General features: G+C 37.1%; 1 protein-coding gene across 1 annotated transcript in view; it reads left to right on the top strand.

Annotated features, from left to right (window-relative positions):
- The window catches only part of TCEA1 (transcription elongation factor A1), a 44,486-nt gene extending 23,594 nt beyond the window's left edge, over positions 1 to 20,892 (top strand). Inside the window, exons 4-10 of the mRNA XM_058699572.1 lie at positions 1,895 to 1,982; positions 5,092 to 5,237; positions 6,682 to 6,738; positions 7,701 to 7,855; positions 10,228 to 10,374; positions 17,572 to 17,643; positions 19,319 to 20,892. Of these exons, the coding sequence (XP_058555555.1) occupies positions 1,895 to 1,982; positions 5,092 to 5,237; positions 6,682 to 6,738; positions 7,701 to 7,855; positions 10,228 to 10,374; positions 17,572 to 17,643; positions 19,319 to 19,327 (674 nt within the window). The 3' untranslated portion in view covers positions 19,328 to 20,892. The remainder of the gene's footprint in view (positions 1 to 1,894; positions 1,983 to 5,091; positions 5,238 to 6,681; positions 6,739 to 7,700; positions 7,856 to 10,227; positions 10,375 to 17,571; positions 17,644 to 19,318) is intronic.
- Positions 20,893 to 21,240: the final 348 nt, after the last annotated feature.

Genomic DNA, 21,240 nt, shown 5'->3' with positions numbered 1-21,240 from the left:
TCTCTCTCTCTCTCTCTCAGATAAAAAAAATAAAGGAGGGCAATAAAATTAGTATCTGAAAACTAACACTGTATCATAGGGGGCCTGAATTATATTTCAGATTTGGTAACCCTAATGTTTACAAGATAAGTTCTAGAATTGTGATTTGTACCATTTTCTTATCAGTTAGCCTCCTCTAGATTAGCATATTAAAGTCATCTGGGGAAGTTTTAGAGATTTTGATGCTCAGGCCTTACTGGCAGAAATTTGGATTGAATGGATCCAAGGTAGGAGCTTGAGCATAAGGATATGCTTAAAAGTCATCTAGGTGGTCCTGATGATCAGTTGAATATATGTTCTTTTATATCCTGTGCAGAGGAAGATGGGGAAGTGAAGTATTTATGTAGCTCTTATTATGTAGGGATCAAAATGTAGATAGATGAGTGGGATAATTTATGCAGTAGATCCAAACAGTTTCTGAACCCGGTTTCAGAAGGCCCTTCTGGCTGATTTAAACACGAATGGTTCTTTTCATTGTTAAAGGATTGCACTGGTCCAACCTGTTTTACACCCCTTGCCTCTTTTTTTTTTTTTTTTTTTTAAACCCCTTCTTACCTCTTAAAGCTTGTGTACTTGGTATTACTTTGCAGATTTTTTAAGATAGAGGAGGTGTTAGATAGGCCATACTAATCCTGAAGTCTTTTTTATGAAAATGTTCTTTATCTCCTGTCCCTGAAATAATTTTTTTGACTTCATGAAAAATTGTTAAAATAAGATTGCTATATATGCTTTGCACTTTAATTTTTAAAACTTTTAAATGTTATTTTGAGAGAGAAAAGGAATGAGAGAGAGCAAGTGTAGAGAAGGGGCAGAGAGAGGGAATCCCAAGCAGGTTCCACGCACTGTCAGTGTGGAGTCCTACACGGGGCTCAAACTCATAAACCGTGAGATGACCTGAGCCAAAATCAAGAGTTGGAAGCTTAACCGACCGAGCCACCCAGGCGCCCCAGCACTGACATTTTAAAAATGACAGTGCTGGGGCGCCTGGGTGGCTCGGTCGGTTAAGCAGTGCAGGGGTGCCTGGGTGGCTCAGTCGGTTACGCGTCCGACTTCGGCTCAGGTCGTGATCTCACGGTCCGTGAGTTCGAGCCCCGCGTCGGGCTCTGTGCTGACAGCTCAGAGCCTGGAGCCTGTTTCGGATTCTGTGTCTCCCTCTCTCTCTGCTCCTCCCCTGTTCATGCTCTGTCTCTCTCTGTCTCAAAAATAAATAAACGTTAAAAAAAAAATTAAAAAGAATGAATAAAATGACAGTGCTGATGTTATTTCCATATTCTTTCCTTTCCTTTGTTCTATATGTTTTTCTCCATTTTACTAATTAATGAATATATTTTTTTAAGACTGTATTTTTAAGTATATTTTTCTCTATTTAGGTTCCCACTGGCATATGAATTGTGCTTCCCACCAAAAGAGGGAGGTTTTTGGGGGGGAATGCTGACTAAGCATGCATTGTGAAAAATACCCAAGTACATATGTTAATAGAATAGCTTATATAAACTTTATTTACTGTTGAAGATTTAGGATTTCTGTGTTTTTTTGTTGTTACATAAATAACCTGATAACATGCAGTAGTTCCATTTTATAATTAAAAAAAATTTTTTTTAACGTTTATTCATTTTTGAGACAAAGAGAGACAGAGTGTAGGTGGGAGAGGGGCAGAGAGAGAGGGAGACACAGAATCCGAAGTGGGTTCCAGGCTCTGACAGCTCAGACTGGGGCCTGATGTGGGGCTCGAACCCACACACTGTGAGATTGTGACCTGAGCCAAAGTTGGATGCTTAACCGACTGAGTTACCCAGGTGCCCCTGTAATTTTTTTTAAACAAATGCTAACAACTGAGGGATTTCATAATTTTTAGATGGACCATCAACAGATAAAGACCCTGAAGAAAAGAAAAAAGATACTGCAGTTACATCACAGAATAGCCCTGAAGCAAGAGAAGAAAGGTATGTCACTTTATGGAAATTCATTTCTGTTGGAAGTCACAGTTCTACTTGACCGTCACTTCCTCCATGGTTGTATTTTGGTTTTATTTATGGTCACTTATGTGTACTCCTCTTTCTATTTTGTAATTAAATGGAATTAGTAAATGTTTATAGCCAAATAGAATATTCTAAGGTTTCTCATAGGATTTTCCTGGAAATTTAAAAGAGACTTAGAATTCTGACATTACATAAATAAGGAGAAATTATTTACACTGTATTCAACAAGCTTAATTGAATGGAATCTTTGGGATAGCATTAATACAATTGATAATGAAGGCACTGATTAAGGCTTCAGGTGGTTGGGGGGCAACTAGGTAGCTCATTCGGTTAAACATCTGACTCTTGATATTAGCTCAGGCCTTGATCTCAGGGTTGTGAGTTCAGGTCCCTTGTTGGGGTCCATGTTAGATGTGGCGCCTACTTTAAAGAAAAACAAAACAAAAAACAGGATTCAAGTGGTTACTTCCTTTATTTACCACATTCCATTTTTAGATTTTTTTTTGGAGGGGTGACCTGGATCTAACTCTCTTTTTATGCTTTTTTCCTTCCCAATTTAGCTGTCATAAGAACTGAAAAAGGGTTCAAATTTTTCCTTACCTCTTGTGAGGCCTTTGTTCCTCTCTTCTTGGGAAGCTTGTGTTTTAACATTTGACTTTGATTTAGAGCAGTAGTTCTCAAAGTGTGGTCCCTGGAAGGGTGGGGAACCTGGCAACTTGTTAGCAAAGCAAAATCTGGGGCTTTACCCTGAAACTACTGAATCAGGAGTTTTGGTGATGGGGCCCAGAAATATGTTTTTAACAAGCTATTCATATGATTCTGCTGCACTCAAGTTTTAGGCTACTTATTTTAACTTCATTTATTTCTTAGTATTTTTCCCCAAAGTGATAACATACCCCTCCTTTGTTCAGTAACAGTGACCTATGTCCCATACACTGTTATTTTACGCATTAGACTAACTAAACTTAGTCTAGATGCTAAAAGAAGTAAGCTAAAGACAGGGTTTAAACATCAGGTGTTAATAAAATTTATTCAGTGTTTTCTAACCCTTTGAGATAGTTTTAGACTTTTAAAAAAATCATAAGAATAGTAAAGAGAATCCCCAATTGCCAGTGTATGTGTATACGCATACATTTATGTTTGTGTACATACTTAAGACACATGAATAATTTTATTTTGAACCAAATAAGAGTCCTTTATATCCCTAAATACCTCAGTGCATATTTCGTAAGAACAGGACATTTTCTCACATCTAACCACAATGTAGATCTTAATAATCTGGAAGTTAGGATTAATACAATACTTTTTTCTAATCTATAGGACTTACTCGTATTTTAGCGGTCTTCCCCTTATTCCAGAGGAAAAAGATTTTCCAAAGTATCATCTAAGATCACATACTGCATTAGCTATCATCTCTGGTTTCCTTTAATCTGGAGTAGTTTTTCAGTCTGTCACTGTCTTTCATGACCTTAATATTTTTGGTAAGTATAGGCCATAATTTATGAAGTTTTTAACAGATGCTTTCAATTGTGTTACATTCAAAGTCATTTGACTTAATGCCTTGAATATAAAATATAAAAGTATAGGCAGATAATTTTAAATAGATATTGAAGTAGGAATAAGTTCGTAGTGTATTTTTATCTGTTTTATGTAATTGAAGTTTAGGGATAGAGCTTGTTGACAAAAGCATAGTATTATCAATATGAAGTCTGACAAAATGGTTGGTATCTGTCCGCGTGCGTGCGCGCGCGCGCACACACACACACACTCTCTCTCTCTCTCTCTCTCTCTCTCTCTCTCACACACACACTCTGAAGAAGACAAAGTTTCTAGGAGATGATTAAATGTAGAAGGATACAGAAGGACTGTTCTGTCCACTGTATCTGTTTATGAAGTTTTTATTTTTTATTAAAAAACAATTTTTTTTAACATTTATTTTTGAGAGAGAAGAGACAGAGCATGAGCAGGGGGAGGGCAGAGGGAGAGAGGGAGACAGAGTCTGAAGCAGGCTCCAGGCTCAACGCTGACAGGCTGACAGTAGCAAGCCTGATGTGGGGCTCGAACCCAAGAACTGTGAGATCATGACCTGAGTCAGAGTCAGACACGTAACCAACTGAGTCACCCAGGTGCCCCTTTATTTATTTATTTATTTATTTATTTATTTATTTATTTATTTATTTTTAATTTTTAATTTTAGAGCAGGGGAGAGGGGCAGAGGGGGAGAGAGAGAATCCCAAGCAGGCTCTACGCTCAGCAGGGAGCCTGACATGGTGGGGCTCAATCCCAGGACCCTGGGATCATGACCAGCCCTGCATCAGGCTCTGTGCTGGCAGCGTGGAGCCTGCCTGGGATTCTCTCTCTCCATCCCCCCGCTTCCTCCCTCACTTGCACATGCACTCTTTCCCAAAAACAAACGAATAAGCTTAAGAAATGTTTTTAAAAAAAGTTAATTGAAACCCCGCAGAAAGTAATTTTAGTGAGACTCTAAGAAGTTAATCAGCAGCAGTTGAAATGATTGGGTTGACTCAAAAACTGTTAAACTGTCCTTGACTGAGTTGATGTTTCTATGGAGAAATTAAAGAGACATTTTTATATTCTTACAATTCATTTGTCACTATACATGTTTTTTATCCTGAAGGGAGTGTTTTAAATATAAACCTCTTTGGTTGTCTAATTGGAATAAGGTTTTTTTAACATGTTTTTCCCTCTGGTTTTGGTTGAGAGCTGTTGTATTCTTTGGTGTCATCCCCTCCTCCCCTTGTGTAACCAAAATCCTTGCTTTTGATTTATTGTATTGAGCTGTAATGTGTATTTTCTTAAATATTAAAAATATTGTTTAATGTTTAAAAAGCTCAAATGTTTAGTTGGTTAAAAAAACATGAAATGAGTCTCAGATTTAATAAGATTTTAACTTTTTAGAAACGTGTATGCAACACCAGTTTTGTTTTCATGTCACTGAATACTGTGTCATTTGTTTAGGTCAAGAAATTTTGTTTTTGGATAGTAATGCTGTTATTTTAAGAGACCCTTTCCTGACCTCTTTTTGGCGTGTATGCGTGTGTGTGTATTTTAGTAGTTCCAGTGGCAACATAAGCAGCAGAAAGGAGGAGGCAAATGCCCGAGATACTTATGTTTCGTCTTTCCCTCGGGCACCGAGCACTTCTGATTCTGTGCGGTTGAAGTGTAGGGAGATGCTTGCAGCCGCTCTCCGAACGGGAGGTAAGTTCAGTGTGCCCTGTTCCATTGCCGAGTCCTTTGTTCGCGCCACCTCTGCCGCGGCCACCCCCGTGTGTCTGCCTCCCCAGCAGCAGCCCCGTGCTAGCTACTTGGCTGCTCAGTGCAGGAGGACGTTGTGGCAAATAGGGCTTACTGCTGGCAGAGAGGTACGGGCATCGTGGGGCCTACTGTGTAGTTCCAGGGGAGAGATTCCTTCTCGTCTATGGATGTTTCCTTTGTTTACAGTAACTTAAAGGGTTTTCGCATATCTCTCCCCTCCGCTTGTAACCTGCAAAGTATAGTTGGCCTTTGAACACTGGGTTTGAACTGCGCAGGTTCACTTATAATGCAGATTTGTTTTCAACACAAACAGTACAGTCCTAGAAATGTATTTTTCTCTCGTGATTTTCTTAATGGTATTTCTTTTCTTCAGCTTACTTTATTATAAGAATACAGTATATGATACATATAACATGTAAAGTATGTGTTGTTTATGTTATTGGTAAGGCTTTTGGTCAACAGTAGGCTATTACTAAGTTTTTGGGGAGTCAGAGGTTATATGAGGATTTTCTACTGCATGGGGTGTTGGCGTCCCTAACTCCTGTGGTGTTTGAGGGACAACTATAATTACTCTGCTCCCCAGATTGAGCGTTAATGATACTGTGTTTGGGTCCTGTTGTTAAATGTTAGTATGAGATATGGTATTTAAGTTTTATATTTGTAATTCCATTTTCTACCTTTTTTTAAGTGAAAAAGAGATCTTGATTTATATATATGCGAGCCTTAATTTAATTTGAAGTTATCCATTCTTATGTAAAATTTTAACTTTTAAGTTTTACATATAGAAATATTTATCATCTTATACAAGTTCATTCTTTTTCTTTTCTATTATACTTGATCCATAGTTAGTATGACCTGTTTTTCTCCTTACTCTGCCTTTTCTATTTTGATTCCCTGTTTCTTTATATATTTTTTCTTTTTTCTTCCTAGTTTCTTTTTATTTCCTTCTATCTGTTTGAATATTTGCATAGGAGTCTTCTGAGTGTGTCCATATATGTGATTGGCAGATGAAATGAATGGTTTCTTTGCATTGAAGCCTGAGTCACAGGAGACAAGACAGTTCTTTCTATAACTTTCTCTACTCTCTGCTGGAGCAACCAGAATTTATGGAGTTGTGAAATGAGGAATTGCCTGCTAGATCAATTACTTCCCCGCTCCTGAGGGATAAGGAGTCATCATTGCAGGAGCACTGTGGACATTAGGTGAATCCAGAAGAGTCTAGTGGGTAGTAAAGAGACCAGATTCTAATGAAACTAAACAAAAAGGACTCTTTATTAAGGCAATGGGGTTGAAGACATAGGAATGCAGTTTAATTTACTCTCTATTGAATTTTCTTTCGATATGTCATCATCACTTATTCTTGACAATTCTTTGTGCCTGTGTTTAGATGACTACGTCGCTATTGGAGCCGATGAGGAAGAATTAGGATCTCAAATTGAGGAAGATATCCTTTCTGTGTATATTCATGATTGTTTTAAATAATCTGGTAGAGATTAACTTTTTTTCTTCCTGTATAGAAGTTAGAGTGTCATTTTTCAGTTTCTATCTTGATTGTATTGTTTTGCTGGGAACCAATAGGGCATGTCATTTTATTGTTGTTTTCTTGTTAATCAAAAGGAAAACATATGTGTCGATAGTATTTTTACTTCTCTGCCTTGCAAATTGAGAATATAACCCCCAGTTGAAGTCGTGCAAAAGGGTGCGGAAAACACACACAGCACGTGTGAAGTAGGGTTTCATGTTTGAGGGAACTCAGCAAAGCATATGAGGTCCCCCGACTTCATCATCAGGAGGGAAGTGTGTTTGTGCCGAGCACCATTGAAAGGGCTTTGGAAGAGGGGACTTGCATGTCTAGGTGACAGTGTGACCCTGGAACTATCCATGGCCTTGTTAGATGGCATGCTGTGCTTGGGGCTTGCTTTCTGTTGAGAGGAAAAGAACTTGCCGAGCTGGGGCAAGAAGCGATCCTTTGGGGCCACCGTGAATGGGTTTCTTCCCAGTGGGTCCCAAAGGAGCTGTGTCATCAAGACTTTTAGGATCCTTTGTAGAATTCAGATTTGGGCAAGCCAAAGTTTATATAAACTCAGGCTTCTTTTTACAAGTTTTCTCAGACTTAAGTTACTTTTTGAAACTTAAGTTACTTTTTGAAACATTTCTAATTTGTGTGCTGCTGGCATGAAACATTATGAAGAAAGTATTGCTCATTCTTGATGTAAAAGCAGGATCACTATTACTTGCCAGTTCCAGATCAAGCAACGAGGTAGAAGCAGTGCCTTGTTAGCTTAATCTAATATTGGAAACTGGTGGAGAACTGCTTAGAAATTTCAGGTATTCTTATTTCGGTGAACTAGGGAAAAAAATACCTTACTTTCATAATTTAACCTTTTTTCCTTAACGGCCTAGTACCTATATATCAAGAAATAAGGAATACAGACATGAAATACAAAAATAGAGTACGAAGTAGGATATCAAATCTTAAAGATGCTAAGAATCCAAATTTAAGGAAAAACGTACTGTGTGGAAATATTCCTCCTGACTTATTTGCTAGGATGACAGCAGAGGTGAGTATATGTGAAAATAACGTTTCCATGATGTGACTACATGATGCCAAGTAAAAGTCTGTCTGAATGATGAAGTGCTATATAAATACTGCATTTATAATAAATCCTTATTAGCTATTCTGATATCTATGTGTGTAATGTACTAGACAAATATGTAAGGTGATTGAATCAGTTGGTATCCGTGCTTCATCGCTCATACAACTGTCCCATGGTCTTTGGTCGATTGCCTTAAATCATTGTCAAAAAGCAAAAGTGTTTTTACTTACTTTGGATTCACATGAAGTTGAAGATTTGAGTATCTAGTTGCAAGCAGACTTTGTAACTTCTGAGTTCTCTTCATGGTTAAACCCCATAAAACTGGTCACGTCATATCGACTACTCCTAAATTTTAGGGAATGATGGAAAAAAAATTCAGAGCTTGCTATTTATAGACATAGCTGTTCATACTCTGCAGTCTCATTATTTTATTATGCATCCAAGAGAATGAATTTGTCTCTATAGCTAATAAAAATTGTTATATTTTTAAAATTTATTTTTTAAAAAACCTCATTAAAATAACTTGAAACTTTATTTTTTTTTTTAAATTTTTTTTCAACGTTTTTTATTTATTTTTGGGACAGAGAGAGACAGAGCATGAACGGGGGAGGGGCAGAGAGAGAGGGAGGCACAGAATCGGAAACAGGCTCCAGGCTCTGAGCCATCAGCCCAGAGCCTGATGCGGGGCTCGAACTCACGGACCGCGAGATCGTGACCTGGCTGAAGTCGGACACTTAACCGACTGCGCCACCCAGGCGCCCCTAACTTGAAACTTTAAATTAGAGACCAGAGTGTAATGATCGTCTATATATCCGTCACCCACGCTTCAGATATTTTCAAGAGTGTGTCACCCTTTTCACCTATCCCTTTTTTCTTTTTGCTTCTTTTCCCTTGAGACATTGTATCTTTTTAGTTTATAAACCTGGGAGAGATAACCTTTAAAAATAGAACTTTCTACATTGTCATCACTACATCCAACAAAGCTAACAATAATTCCTAATTTAGATTCATATTTTCCTCATTGTACATTACTTTCTGTCAGGAGCCACATCAACATATTGCCTTTAGTTTGGTTTCTAAAGATTCTGTATATATGCATTTAAATCCATAGCAGTCTCTTCTCTTACCCCTGCCCCCTTTTTTCCTTCATGACACTGACCTGTTGAAGAAACCAGTTTATTTCTTCTGTACCCCACGGTATGAATTTTCTTTTTCTCCCTCATGATGTTATTTAAGTTTTCTGTAAACTGGAAACTAGCTCTCTAGGCTTGATTACACACAAATTCCGCTGTTTTCCCCACAAAGACTTGGTAACTGGTGATCTTTGCTCCATGTTGCACCACATCAGGAGATGCACCAGCGTCTTACTGCTTTGGACTGTTAGCACGCTGAGATGGGTCAGTGGGTTTGGATGCGGACAGTCCAATGCTCCCGTTGCAAAGTTCTCCTTTGACCTTTCGTCTCATGTGTTCGTTCACTGATGCTCCTTGCCTGAATTGGTTATTTTATTAGGAGTTGCAAAATAGTGACTTCTAAAGTTCTGTCCCTCCCTTCACATCTTTAGCTAGATTTCTTTGACAAAGAAGCACTTTCCCTTATAAGCTCAGGCACTTAGTTACTCTTTTGGGTTGGATAGGAAAGGCAGGTAAATGTGGAACTGTTGCCCTTTAGTTAGCAGTTTATCAGAATGAGGAGTTGGTGTCGTAGTAATGGCCACTCTGGGCTTTTGTTTCTGTTTTTGCATCCTTGTGCTCTCCTTTTTCAGTATCATCATGGATTTGTGACATTTCTATTTACCCAGTGGGGATTGATTCTGTACAGTAATTTATTTTGATGGCTGAAGAAACTGTCCTATCCTTGGCTGATGGGAGCTCCTTCATCTTAGCCCCTCTGTCCATTTGACTCGACTGCAAGAGTCTTTGGAGGCTTCCGTGCTTCTCTGGCACAAAAAGATGACCCTAGCTTATCCTGTGCATTTCTTGACTCAAAATGGGAACCGAAGATTCCTCCAAAGGTCCCTGGTTCCTTTTTGGGGAGGGCGATGGTAGAGACCATAATCTGGATACTAGAGGTGCTCATTGCTACAGGATTGTTACGTTGTGTATAAACCTTTAAACAGTAAATCTCATTTTCACATACAAACTTATAAGTATTGGAAGAAATTTTAAAAGGAAGCAAATTTACAAGTTCTGTGAGGAAAAATACTAATTTTTCACTTTTAAAACTTTAGAAGTTGGTTTTTGTTCTATTATTATTAAGCTAATTGAACATAAAAAGCAGTCAGGATATATATAGAAGGTGCCTATAACTGAGTGGTATTGCCACCTCCTTGACAGGAAATGGCTAGTGATGAACTCAAAGAGATGCGGAAAAACTTGACCAAAGAAGCCATCAGAGAGCATCAGATGGCCAAGACGGGTGGAACCCAGACTGACTTATTTACATGTGGCAAATGTAAAAAGAAGAATTGTACTTACACACAGGTTTGTGATTGTTTATAGATTCTTATTTTCATATTAAGAATGCTTGAGGGTATTATGCTAAGTCAGGTAAGACAGAAAGACAAATACTATATGAGTCACTTATATGCAGAATCTAAAAAACAAAGGAAATGGATAAACCAAAAATGTTTGAAACACTCAGATACAGAGAGCAAACTGGTGATAGTTGGAGAAGAGGGGTGGAGGGGTGCATGATATAGGTGAAGCGGATGAAGAGGTACAAACCTCTAGGTATAAAATAAGTCACAAGGGTGTGGTAACATACAGCATGAAGAATACAGTCAGTGATGTACTAACTTTGTATAGTGACAGAGGGTAACTAGACCTATTCAGATCATTTCATAATGTATAAAAATGTCTAATCACTTGTACACCTGAAACTAATCACAAAATTGTATGTCAGTTATAATTCAATTAAAAATAACTAAATGGAATGCTTGCAACTCTTGTTTCAAAGCAAGTAGTAAAGATAATTACCAGTACTTTGATATTTCTCAAGAGGAGATGTGGTCTTTTCAGTGTAAGAATGCTCTTTTAAAAAAAAATGTTTATTTTGAGAGAGAGCATGCACGTGCACACGCAGCAGGGAGAGGCAGAGAGAGAGAGAGGGACAGACAGACAATCACAAGCAGGCTGCGTGCTCTCTGGAGCCTGACAGGGGGGCTGGATCTCATGACTGTGAGGTCGTGACCTGAGCTGAGATCAAGAGTCAGACGCTCAACCACCTAAGCCACCCAAGCGCCCCAGAAATGCTTTCTGAATACTAACAGCTTTCACTTAATTGAAAATAAGCTGAAATGTTTATACTTCCATGGAAATTGTTACTGTGAACGCTATATGAATTAAAGAAAATTAATACAACACATTATAGGATTTAATAAAATGCCCATATTCTTTTTCTAAGAGTCGAGCAGTTGATTATTGGTTAGCATATAATCAGGTTATAATTCTTTTTATTTGGCAGGATCATATAATTTAAGGAAAGTTCTTTATTCTTCCTCACTTGGAGCATGGCTACTTTTAGCGTAACTGCTTTCCAGACACCGATTCCTTTTCTGCCACATATTGATGACTTTTATCTTCAAATAGAATATGACTAACCCTTTTTGTTCTTGAACAAAAGAGCTGTGAAAAGAGCCACATAATGATTATTTTTGTTGTATATGTGTGTGAAAATGGTTTATCAAACTATCATTAATTTCATTTGTCAAGAAGGTATTTTTGTGCCGTGTCTGTCATCTACTAAATTCAAAGTTTTCCCGTTAGAGAATAACTTACAGTTAATGTTTCAGGGTAATAGATTTAGGGAATTGAATTTTCTGATTGACAGAAAATTAAGCTGTTAAGAAAGTAGTATTACTAAACTCTGTAAGTTACAGAAAAGATCCTTTAGTTACTTAGTTTGTTCTTTAACTTTTAGAGGATGTTCTGTTCTCAAGGTTAAAAATTCAAAAGGTACAAAAGATTATGCGTAGAAAGTTCCCTTCCCACTTTCGTCTACAGCTACTTGGTCCCACCTCCCTGGAGGTAAACCAGGATTACTCGTTAGTTGTGTGGCTTTCTATGTGTTTTATGCGTGCATATACAAATATGAATATATTTTTGTTTTCCATTTTATTTTATTTTATTTTATTTTATTTTATTTTATTTTATTTTATTTATTTTATTTTATTTTGTGTGTGTGTGTGTGTGTGTGTGTGTGTGTGTGTGTGTGTGTTTGGTTTGTTCGTTGGTTTATTTTGTAATCTCTACACCCAACGCAGGGCTCTAGTTTACGACCTTGAGATTGAGAGTCATATGCTCTTCCGACTGGGCCATTCAGGTGTCCCTGTTTTCCCATTTCGTAGAAATGTGGTAGCACACTACATAAACTTCTGTCTCTTAGTTTTTTAGCACTCCATGTTCAGATATGCTCTACTTAACCAATCTAAAGTCCTCTACCTTTTTGAAGTCTTTCATTTAATCATAGTTATATATCTGATATTTCAGTATTTTATTCTGTGAAAGTATTACTACTGATAGTCACTAAAATACAGTAACAAATGAAAATGGCTTCAGAAATATCTGAGTTTGGATTACTGTGTTTTCTTTTAATCATGTAGAAAAATCTTGGCAATGAGAATTCTATCCTGAAAGTGCCGCATAGTAGGAAGTATTAAGTGTAAATAGAAAGGTATTTAAAATAGAATAAAAAAATTCTGTCAGTAGATCTAAAACTTCCCAAGTTGTCAGAGTAACAGATATAAAAGACTTAAGTTTCACTCTTGGGTTAACATGTATCTACCAGGAGACCAAATTTTTTCCAGAGAGCAAGAAGTTCCTCATACTTTTAGGGCCCCAGTTTAGGAAGTATTTAGATACAAATACATAAGAATAGTTCAGAATGATTTTTCAAGGCATTTTTTATCTTAAAGCCTTAAGTAAACAGAATGCTATTCTTTTGAGAATGCCTCTTCTTTATCTTCCTTTGGGCTTTTGAGTTAAAAATCATGTTGATAGTTTACAGGTATTGTGAGCTGCTCATCTTTGAAGTGGTAACATACTGGATTTCATCATCCCACATTCAATTTAAATATATGTTATTCAGAATACAGTATTTAGGTTCTTGCCTTCATCCATTTTCCTTATCTCCCCTATACTTAAACCTAAGAATAACTTTTTTTTTTTAATTTTTTTTTAACGTTTATTTTATTTTTGAGACAGAGAGAGACAGAGCATGAATGGGGGAGCGTCAGAGAGAGGGAGACACAGAATCTGAAACAGGCTCCAGGCTCTGAGCTGTCAGCACAGAGCCCGACGCGGGGCTTGAACTCACGGACCGCGAGATCATGACCTGAGCCGAAGTTGGCCGCTTAACCGACTGAGCCTCCCAGGCGCCCCTAACTTTTTTTTTTTTTTTTAATGTTCATTCATTTTTGAGAGAGAGCCAGATCTTGAGTGGGGGAGGGGCAGAAAAAGACAGAGACACAGAATCTGAAGCAGCACAGAGCCAGACACAGGGCTCAAACTCATGAACCGCGAGATCATGAGTGCCGAAGTCGGACGCTTAACCGACTGAGCCACCCAGGCACCCCAACTAAGAATAACTTCTAACTTTAATAATGTATTGTCAGCTTCATTCAGGAATGCTCACTTGAAAGAGATAATCTTCTGTCTTTGGAACCTTGGTTTCAGGAATTCTCTTAAGTGGAGAACTTCAGAAGTCTGTTATGTTGCTAAAAATTTTAAAGATCATATTAGCTTATTATTTTTTTTCCCTGAGTTCTCTTTTTAATTTAAAATTTTTAGTGGTGGTAAAATACACATAACCTAAAATTGAGCCTCTTAGCCATTTTTTTTTTTTTTAATTTTTTTTTTTCAACGTTTTTTATTTATTTTTGGGACAGAGAGAGACAGAGCATGAACGGGGGAGGGGCAGAGAGAGAGGGAGACACAGAATCGGAAACAGGCTCCAGGCTCCGAGCCATCAGCCCAGAGCCTGACGCGGGGCTCGAACTCATGGACCACGAGATCGTGACCTGGCTGAAGTCGGACGCTTAACCGACTGCGCCACCCAGGTGCCCCTCTTAGCCATTTTTAAGTATACAGTTGAGTAGTAGTGCATTCATAATATTGTGCCAATCTCCAGGATTCTTTTTCTTTTGTAAAACTGAAACTCAATACCCATTAAAGAGTAACTGTACATTTCCCTAACTCGTGGCAACCACCAGTCTCCAAATTTGGCTACTCTAGGTAGTCAGAAGGATAAATGGAATAATACAGTATTTGTTCTTTTCTGTCTCTGGCTTATTTCTGATATCTATTCTAAGATAGTAATTAGAAACACAAATAAAGATCTGTGTGCAGAGCAACATCACTAATCATCAGGGAAATGCAAATTAAAACCATATAGTATTCATAAATGGTCATCCATATTATAATAGCATCTATCAGAATTTCCTTCCTTTTAAAAGCTGGATAGTAATCATGGAATGTATATATCACATTTTGTTTATCCACTCATCTGCTGGTGGACATCTGCTTCCACCTTTTGGGCTATATTGTGAATAATGCTGCTATGGACATCTGTTGTACTATACCTCTTTGACACCCTGCTTCCCATTCTTTTGAGTGTGTTAGGAGTGAGATTTCTGGATTACATGGTCATATTAGCCTTTTAAAGCGATGTAAAGTACCTATTCATAGAAAAATTGGAAAACACAGGAAAATATGAACAAGAAATTTAAAATCGCCCATTAATCTGTGCTCAGGGAGAACAGTGGTCAGTATTTTGGTACCTGCAGTATTTTGTGAATTTTTTCTTATCTAGTTGCAGCCAATCATTTTAGATACAGTTGACCCTCGAGCAACATAGGTTTGAACTGCGTGAGTTCCCTTCTACACAAAGTTTTTTCAGGAAATATATATCCAGTGTTGAAAATGTATTTTCCTTATGATTTTCTTAGTCACATTTTCTTTTCTGTAGCTTGCTTTAAGAATTTAGTATATAGGGGGTGCTTGGGTGCCTCAGTTGTGTCTGACTCTTGATCTCGGCCCAGGTCATGATCTCATGGTTCGTAAGATAAAGCCCCATGTGGGCTCTGGGCTGACAGTGTGGAGGCTGCTTGGGATTCTCTCTCCTGCTCTCTCTTTCCCTCCCCCGCAAGTGAACACACATGTGCTCGCACTCTTTCAAAGTAAATAAACATTAAAAAAAAAAAAAAAGAATTCAGTGTATAGTATGTACAACACACAAAGTATGTGTTAATTGATAGTTTCTGTTATTGGTAAGTAAGGCTTCTGGTCACTAGTAGGTTATTAGCAGTTACGATTTTGGGGGAGTTAGATGTGGATGTTCAATTGCATGAGGAGTCGGCAGTCTTAACCCCCACATTGTTTAAGGGAGGAATGTACTTCTTTTCACTTAGCTACTATAAAACGTAAGCCTTTTCCTTTAATTATTTGAAAAAAAAAATACAAAACTTGGGTAAACATCTTAATAGCTATATAATGTTCCATCAGATAGGTATGCTCTTATTATTTCCCTGTTGGATATTTAACATGTTTCTAGTGTTTGTGCTGTTGTAAATTTACACTCTTCAAACATTCCTGTACGCAAATTTCCAACCCCTCAACTTCATGAGGAATTGGCATATAATTTTATGTATTTAAAGTGTACAATGTGATGATCTTATACACATATACATTGTGGAATTATGACCAAGATCAAGATAATTAACATATTCATTACCTAGTTCACTCTTCCTTCCCTCCTCCCTCCTTCCCTCCCTCCGTCTCTCCCTCCTTCCTTTCCTTTCCTTTCCTTTCCTTTCCTTTCCTTTCCTTTCCTTTCCTTTCCTTTCCTTTCCTTTCCTTTCCTTTCCTTTCCTTTCTTTCCTTCCTTCCTTCCTTCCTTCCAATGAGAATTCTTAAGATCTACTCTATAGTCACTGTGCTGTACATTAGATCCTCAGAAACTTACGTTTTATAACTGAAATTTATACCCCTTAACCTATATCGCTCCATTTCCCTCTTCTCCTAGCTCTTGGCAACCACCTTCTATTCTCCGTTCCTATGAAATCATTTTTTCTTTTTTAAGATGCTGCATATAAGTGATACCATACAGTATTTCTCTTTCTCTGTTTGGTGTATTTTATTTAGCATGCCTTCCAGGTCCATCTGTGTTGTCTCAAATGGCAGGATTTCCTTTTTAATGGCTGAATAATATTCCATTGTGTATATATATGCCACCTTTCTTTATCCATTCTTCCATTGAAGGACATTTAGGTTGTTTTCATAGCTTGGCTATTGTAAATAATACTGCAGTGAACGTGGGTGTGTAGATATCTCTTTGAGATACGTATTTCATTTCCTTTGGATATATACATAGAATGTATATATTCTGGATTGCTGGATCATGTGGTAGGGTTTTTCTTTTCTTTTTTTTTTTTAAGTCAAGTCTACCCCTAATGTAGGGCTTGATCTCACAACCCTGAGATCAAGAGTTGCATGCTCTACCAACTGAGCCAGCCAGACACTCCTACAGTAGTTGAAATTTTAATATTTTGAGGAACTGCCATCCTGTTTTCCGTAATGGTTGTACCAGTTTACATTTCTACCAACAGGGATCCCTTTTCTCTACATCCTTAGTCTTTTTTTTTTTTTTTTTTAATATTTATTTATTTTTGAGACAGAGCATGAACGGGGGAGGGTCAGAAGGAGAGGGAGACACAGAATCTGAAGCAGGCTCCAGGCTCTGAGCTGTCAGCACAGAGCCCGATGCGGGGCTCGAATTCACGGACTGTGAGATCATGGCCTGAGCTGAAGTCGGGCACTCAACCGACTGAGCCACCCAGGCGCCCCAGTCTTTTTTTTTTTTTTTTTTTTTAATGTTTGTTTATTTTTGAGACAGAGACAGAGCATGAGTGGGGGAGGGGCAGAGAGAGAGAGGGAGACAGAATCTGAAGCAGGCTCCAGGCTCTGAGCTGTCAGCACAGAGCCAGACACGGGGCTCGAACTCATCAACTGATGAGATCATGACCTGAGCCGAAGTCAGATGCTCAACTGAGTGAGCCACTCAGACACCCCAGTCTTTTTGATATTAGCCATTCTAAATGGCTGAAGTGACATAAAGTGGTGTATCCTTGTGGTTTTAATTTGTATTTCCCTAATGATTAGTGATGTTGATCTGTACACAGGTCTTTATTTGTGTTTCTAGTTACTATCTTAGGTCAGATACCAAGTTCTTAGGTCATAGAGAGTGGATATTTAAGGCTCTTACCTTGTTGCTGCCTCACTTTTAGAAAGGTGGTGGCAGTTTATATTTTTTAGAATGAAACATTTATAATTTTTACATCTCTGCTAATTTATAAGAGAAAACTGATGTATCTTTTAAGTGATGATGAAATTTTTCTATATTAGCATTTATGAAAAATATAATGTGTGACTTAGATGATTTCCACTTATCTGGGAGAAATTAAACATGAAAAGACAAATACGGAATGATTTAGAAAAATGGAAGTTTTGAAATATGTGTCCCTTTGGCATTTATTTTGCTTACCTGAACTTGTTTCAGGCTCTTAAACATTTTATTGTGGTACTGTTGTGGTTATTGTATCTCCTAATACAGAATGTCCTTATTGAGATTGGACTTCTTACAGTATTGTAAAAAGTAATATTTTTCGCTTGATTTTGCTGTAGGTACAAACTCGTAGTGCTGATGAACCAATGACAACATTTGTTGTCTGCAATGAATGTGGAAATCGATGGAAGGTATGGCACTTTCTTATATTCATATTTTACCCATTTATAATAGATTTCTTCACATCGTTTTATTAGACTACCTAGCTATCTATCTATCTATCTATATAGATAGATAGATATAGATAGATATAGATATATCTATATCTATCTATATCTATATATATATATACACGCTCATGCTGTTCAGTGTTATGCAAGTCAATGACGAACTATTTGTAAAGGAATATACTATACTATACTCTTAGAAATTAAGAATGTTAATTTTCCTGCCTGCATATTGTTTTGGTGCAGGAATAACAGGATTGAATCTTAAATGTGCAATTACTGTGTCAGAGTCCTGTGTATACTGTATTCATTCAGTTGCTTCCACTGTTGTACTTCCAGAAAATCTGTACATGAGTATTACCTGTCCTCATGGATTTGTGATTCTGGGAAGATTACTTTGCCTTGTTGAAATCCATTTGCCCGATGGTTTTAGTGTTTATTTTAAGAATTAACAGATGAGCACTGCCATGGTTTTGGTAGGCTTTTCACTGAGCCTTCTTATCACCTAGATACTCCTGAATTAGCCCCACATAGGCAAGCTTATGTTTAAGTGATCCCTTCTTGAGTGATTTTTGTGAGCCACAGAAATGTAATTTAAACGCGAGAGAAGATTTATACATCACTTCTGAGACCATTTTTATTGTTAATAGAGATAAGGATGTTCAGTTTGTTTGGTTGGAGAGCTCACCTGGTGGGAGTATAGTCTTTGGAGCTAAACAAGTTTTGAACTCCTTTGTTGCTTATCTTTTTAGTGTATTGTAATTTTACGTCCTATTAAGTGTAAGTAATATCTACATCATAGGCTGTGGTGAAGAGTACAGATAATATATTTAAAGTGCCTGATAATTGTTGGTATTCCAAAAATGCTGGTTGTATTTATTAGTTTTTGAGAAAGCTTGTATGATGCTTTTTTTTTTTTTTTAAAGCTATACTTAGCTTTAGACCTTTTGCTCTAATGCTTAAATTATTCACATAAGTTAAAGCATTTTCTGAAAATCAGAGGTGAATTAAAAGTAGACAGGTGGGAGTATTCTCCACAAATATGGTATAGGATTTGGGCCCTAGACATTATTTTAGGGGTTGAAGTTTTTTACATTGGTTGAAGGGAGGGACATTCATTATTTTCAGTCCTTTTGAGCAAGTCTGGCTTTTCCAGATAGCTCTTTACTTTAGCATAATGGATGATGATGATGATGGTTACTGTTACTGTGCACATTGCAGTTTGCTTTGAATACAGGCTGCGTGCAACATAGCTGTGACATAGTACCTGCTGGATGTTAGGAGAGTTCAATTTAGTGTAGAATGATAGATAGGGTGGCTTACTCTAGAAGGTTAAGTTTGAAATGAATTTTTGTTTTGGAATTATATTTTTTAACCTAAAAACATTAAGAAGGGCACTTAATAAAAAATATTTTATACTATTTCTTCAGTTATATATTCCTACTGATTCTAAGTTGGAAAAGTCAAACACATAGGATAGGTGACTATTCATGTCTGAGAAATATAGCATCTTTTTCAAAAATGCCTCTTTCTTCAGCAGTGTAAGGTGTATACTGTGTTAAATGGGGGTGGGGTATACACTCCATTGTCTGTATTTAAAGGTCTCATGAAATACTTCTCTTTTTTTTTTTTTTGGCAGTTCTGTTGAGTTGGAAGAAATGGCAAAATGCCTGGACCATTAAATGGATTTTCTAATTAGCTTTAAAACTAGGCCATCTAGTTTTCCTGCAAATCAGATTTTTAAAGTAACATACATCCCTTGGGTTAGTCTTGGTTTTTGACATAGCATTCCTTCCTTAAATGCCTTCTGTAGTATCAGATCATTAGGGAGACCACATAATAATTATATGGTATCTGTTTCAAAACATTTTTTTTTCATTTTTGTAGTAAGTTGATATTAAACTTTTGGCAGTTTATTTTTACCTTTTTTTTTCCTTTTAAAAGGAAAACGTACCTTAACTTTTTTACAGTCCAAAACATACACTGTAGAAATGTTATTCTTCTCAGTTAATACATAAATGGAAATTGCGTTTTTTCCCCATATTGGCACATACCTGCAAATAGCAAAGGAGAAGAAGAGGTAATATAAGTTTATCAGACGTGTGTGTATTCAGATAATACTTGACCAGCTTATCTAAATTGTACATAATATTTGAACTAGCCTATGAGATTGAACTTAATTATTATGTTCACAAGTCTGGGATAATTAGATATTATTTTGCATTTGTAACTAACCGTGATAATCATTTCTTGTAATTTCTTGTACATGTTTATGACTTGTTCTTAATAGATTTTACTTTTGGAAACATGACTTGACTTTGTTGAAATCAGTTTGGTTTTATTGTTTATTTACCTGTTTGACTTTGTAGTGTATTTTGGTTTTGCGGAACACTGTTGTAGTTGAGTAGGTTTTTCAAAAGTCCCAGCAAAGGCAAAGAATGAAATCTTCTGACCATTTTCCCCCTCATAGGAAGACATACCTGGGAAGAAAATGTTAGTGTTTTAGTGCAGTATAGTTACTGTAAACAGTTTATGACTTGATTTTGATTTGGAAATCTTTACTGACCAAGGATTAAGTTTAAGGACTATATATATAAATCATTAAAGCTGTGGTCTTTCCATATGGAGGTTGATAGAAAATACTTTTGTCCCGAGTCCAATTTCTCGACTCTTTTTCTGTCACACAATGAATGAGGTTGTTCATCAAACTGAATACATGGGCTGTGATGCAACTGGTGTTACAGTACAGGTCTTATATTTTTTTTAAGTGCGTACCATTTGTTTTGTTAGGAATAAGCAAAAATGATTTTCACATAGATTCCTTAGGGTACACTTGCTCTGGCACATCTTAGAGGCCACTTTTACAAAGCCCACATTTTTATCATGCTAAATCGATACTCTATCAGACTCCTGTAGAAAGACTTCAGTATATGCTTTGCACTCCCCTTTGCTCCCTTTCCCCACTTTTTAAATGCAAATCAATTTGATGTAACACAGAAGACAACATTCAAGGTCCATGTTAGGGCCCCGTGTGTGAGCATTGACCCACTGGTACTGTCCTATCTCTACTTTGTCAGTTCTCAGATTAACCTTTATCACTTGAAAAATAAAGTGCATTTTTGGAAGAATAAAACTAAAATAGTACCACTTTTAAATTAAGTGATCCATTTTTAAATTTGTAATCCAATAAAGTTTCTTGTTATTAAACATGTATCACATTTTGTCATTTTATTTAGACATGGACACTTGCTTTACCTTTTGTTTCAAAATTTCTCTCCCGATTCCTAAAGTGTTTTTAAAGGATGGTTTTAATTAAGTGATGCCTGCCCAGTTTTAAGTGAAAACTAGTGTTGAGCTGGTAGTACAGAGCATGTTTTTCTCTTCTCTTTCCCTGGACTCCTGGGGAGGGAGGCAGGAGCGGTTCCAAGTAGAGCACACAAGCATAGGCCGTGTGTGCGCTTAGCGTGATCTGAGAGACTAAGACTAGTGAAAAATACTAGCCAGTTGTAAAGTCATAGGAAGGAAATGTTATCACAGGTAATACTCAATAATATTTATTTC

The sequence above is a fragment of the Neofelis nebulosa genome, chromosome 14, assembly GCF_028018385.1.
Source record: "Neofelis nebulosa isolate mNeoNeb1 chromosome 14, mNeoNeb1.pri, whole genome shotgun sequence".
NCBI lineage: Eukaryota > Metazoa > Chordata > Mammalia > Carnivora > Felidae > Neofelis > Neofelis nebulosa.
The sequence above is the reverse complement of the archived record's forward strand: the minus strand, read 5'-3'. Positions and strand labels throughout refer to the sequence as shown.